At 39.1% G+C, this 3,414-nt stretch overlaps 1 protein-coding gene across 1 annotated transcript; it reads left to right on the top strand.

Annotated features, from left to right (window-relative positions):
* Positions 1 to 2,050: 2,050 nt before the first annotated feature.
* LOC104738271 (uncharacterized) lies at positions 2,051 to 3,124 on the top strand. Its single transcript, XM_010458471.1, has one exon. The coding sequence runs from the start codon at positions 2,051 to 2,053 to the stop codon at positions 3,122 to 3,124; it is 1,074 nt and encodes a 357-aa protein (XP_010456773.1).
* The last annotated feature ends 290 nt before the right edge of the window (positions 3,125 to 3,414 follow it).

Raw genomic sequence — 3,414 nt, 5'->3', positions numbered from 1 at the left:
CAATCAAAACCGACTACTTGATGTGATTCCAATAGTCAAAACCCCGATCTCCATGGTGCCAGGCTGAGAGATCCGATCTTTTTGGCGTGAGGCTGATAGATCAAACCGGTATATCAAGAGTCTTTCCGCAACTCTTGTGCAACCATTCATTCCATCATCCTTATTCTTGAGGCTTCATCGTCTTTAGAATCAAGGTGTCTCTATCAACCAACTCAAAGGTGGCGAATCCTTGGGAGGATCATATCAAGTGGTATCAGAGCACACCCTTGAGTTTGGTATTTTATCATCCTATCATTTTCTATCTATCATCTTTCTATCTTTCCATCTTCTTTATTTTTATCTACTCATCTTTTCATCTTCTATTTCTATTTTATTGTATTTAGTGAAAAAAAAAAACAAAAAAAAAAGAGAAAAAGGGTTTTATTCTATTTTTTTTTTTAAAAGGGTTCTGTTCTATTCAAAAAAAAAAAAAAAACAGTTCTGCTCTTTTCAAAAAAAAAAAAAAAAACTACTTTTATCAGTCTGTTCTATTCTATCTTTTGGTATCTCATTAAGTTTGATTCTGTTTCGATTGTTTTGGAAAACACATTGAGTTTGATTGGTTTATGTTCTATTAGAACCTTTGAGAGTCACTAGAACATACTTTGAGAGTTGAGTGTAAACACTTGTGAGTGAAACACTTGAGAGTAAACACTTGTGAGGAACTTTTTACTTTTAACGAGTTTGTCCATTTTGCAGGTTTCTTTAATATGGCTGACGGAGAAAATAACAACCATGATGTAGAACAACCCGGGAGACTTCAAAATATCCAGATGGAAGCACTGTTGGGAGAAATGCGGAGGATGATGAGGGTTGAGATGAATGCCGTCTATGAAAGATTGGACAAAGTTCAAGTAGAAGCATAACAAAGGCAATCACAAAATTTGCCTAATCAACCGATGGGAGTAGGAGAACAGTTAAGAATGCCGAGAGATGTAGCTACTGAAGATTACTACAGACGTAGTGGAAACTCATCTCAAGGAGTACAAAGGAGACATAGACGTGTGTGAGAAGGCAAACAAAGAAAAAATGACGACATTGGAGGAATGAAGTTTAAAATTCCACCATTCATTGGGAAGAACGATCCAGATATCTACTTGGAGTGGGAGAAGAAGGTAGAACAAGTTTTCAATTTTCAGCACTATTTTGAGATCAATAAGGTGTGAATGGCGTATGTTGAGTTTAGTGAGTATGCGCTTAGCTGGTGGGATCAGTTGGTGACTTCACGAAGACGTAATGGCGAATATCCGATTGAGACTTGGGCGGAGATGAAGGCTATCATGAGGAGAAGTTTCGTTCCCGGCCATTACCATCGCGATATGCATCAAAAGCTAAGGAGACTGACTCAGGGAAGTCGAAGTGTGGAGGATTACTATCAAGAGATGGAGATTCTTTTGATAAGAGCTGATGTGGTTGAGGACCGAGAAGCGAATATGGCTAGATTCATGAGTGGGTTGAACCGAGTTGTCCAGGATAGGCTTGAGATGGAGCATTATGTGGAGATTGAAGAGATGTTACATAAAGCAATCTTGGTGGAAAAACAACTCAAGAGAAAAAGTTCTACGCGGATAACTTGTGGTGATGGTTCATCTAACTCAAAACCAATTTACCAGAAGGAAGAAAAGTCAGTTGCTCTTCCAAAGGCTGAAGCGAAGCCAATTGTTGCCAATCACGTTACCAAGGACAAATCTGAGGCTACTAGAACCCGAGCTTGTGATGTGACGTGTTATAAGTGTCATGGGAGAGGATACTATGCACATGAGTGCTCCAATAGAAGAACCATGATTCTCTTGGAGAATGGAGAGTTCGAATCAGAAAATGAAGAGGTGGTTTCTGATTCACTAGAAGAACATGAAGAAATTCCAGCAAAAGGCAAGATATTAGTGTTCAAACTGCGATTGTGGAACATGAGCAAAGGGAGAATCTATTTCATACAAGGTGTCATGTCCGAGATAAGGTATGTTGTCTGATAATTGATGGCGGGAGTTGTACTTATGTGGCGAGTGAAACAATGGTTAAGAAGCTTGGGCTAACTACGGAGAAGCACCCAAAGCCATATAAGCTACAATGGCTTAATGATGATAGTGAGATGAAGGTTAGTATCCAAGTAAAGGTTCCTATTGTCATTGGGAAATATGAGGATGAGGTTTTGTGCGATGTTCTACTTATGGAGGCTAGTCATATTCTTTTAGGAAGACCATGGCAATCTGACCGGGGAACAAGCCATGATGGTTTCACCAACCGTTATTCTTTTGAGTACAAAGGCAAGAAGATCATCTTAGTTCCGTTGACACCTCATGAAGGTTATCAAGATCAGCTGATTCTCAAGCAAAGGAAAGAAACAAACACCATGAGCGACCCCACAAACACAATTCACCAAAAAGAGAGCGAGAGTTTGAGAAAAACCAAGTCAAAGGCCTGTGAGAGAAAACCCATGAGACATTCAGATTTATTTGTGATAAAAGGAGAGGTTAAGAGAGCTTTATTTTCACAACAACCTTTGATTATGTTTGTTTACAAGGAAACTCTCATGAGTTTTGCTGACCTTGCACCGGTGTTACCGAGTGAGATAACCTTTCTTTTGCAGGATTTTGAGGACGTATTCCCGGAGGACAATCCGAAAGGTTTACCACCTATCCATGGTATTAAACACCAAATAGACATTGTTCCTAGAGCATCACTTCCAAACCGACCAGCTTATAAGACTAATATTGTGGAGACATTGGAGCTGCAAAGACAAGTTAATGAGCTCATGGAGAAAGGACATATTAGAGAGAGCATGAGCCCATGTGCGGTCCCAGTCCTACTTGTGCCCACAAAGGATGGAAGTTGGCGCATGTGTGTTGATTGTAGAGCTATCAACAAAATCACGGTAAAGTATCGACATCCTATTCCTACTCAGCCTTGGCATGATATTTCTATGGATTTTGTGCTTGGTTTGCCTAGAACTAGAACTGGTAAAGATTCAGTTTCTGTGGTTATTGATCTATTTTCAAAAATGGCGCATTTCATACCTTGTCACAAAACTGATTATGCTTTGCATGTTGCTGAGTTGTTCTTCAAGGAAATTGCTCGTTTGCATTGAGTGCCTAAGTCAATTGTTTCTGATAGGGATACAAAGTTTTTAAGTTACTTCTGGAAAACACTTTGGTCTAAACTAGGAACAAGTTGCTATTCTCCACTACTTGTCATCCACAAACTGATGGTCAAACTGAAGTAGTTAATAGAACTTTGTCTACTCTCTTGCGAGCTTTAATCAAAAAGAACATTAAAACTTGGGAAGAATGTTTACCACATGTTGAGTTTGCATACAATCAATCAGTTCATTCTTCAACTAAGTTTTCTCCATTCCAAATTATTTATGGCTTTAATCCT

Source organism: Camelina sativa, chromosome 13 (assembly GCF_030686135.1).
Source record: "Camelina sativa cultivar CO46 ecotype springtype chromosome 13, ASM3068613v1".
Classification (NCBI taxonomy): domain Eukaryota; kingdom Viridiplantae; phylum Streptophyta; class Magnoliopsida; order Brassicales; family Brassicaceae; genus Camelina; species Camelina sativa.
The sequence above is the reverse complement of the archived record's forward strand: the minus strand, read 5'-3'. Positions and strand labels throughout refer to the sequence as shown.

Coding starts and splice junctions, on each gene's coding strand:
- LOC104738271 (XM_010458471.1), top strand. CDS start 2,051: ATGGTTAAGAAGCTTGGGCTAACTACGGAGAAGCACCCAAAGCCATAT.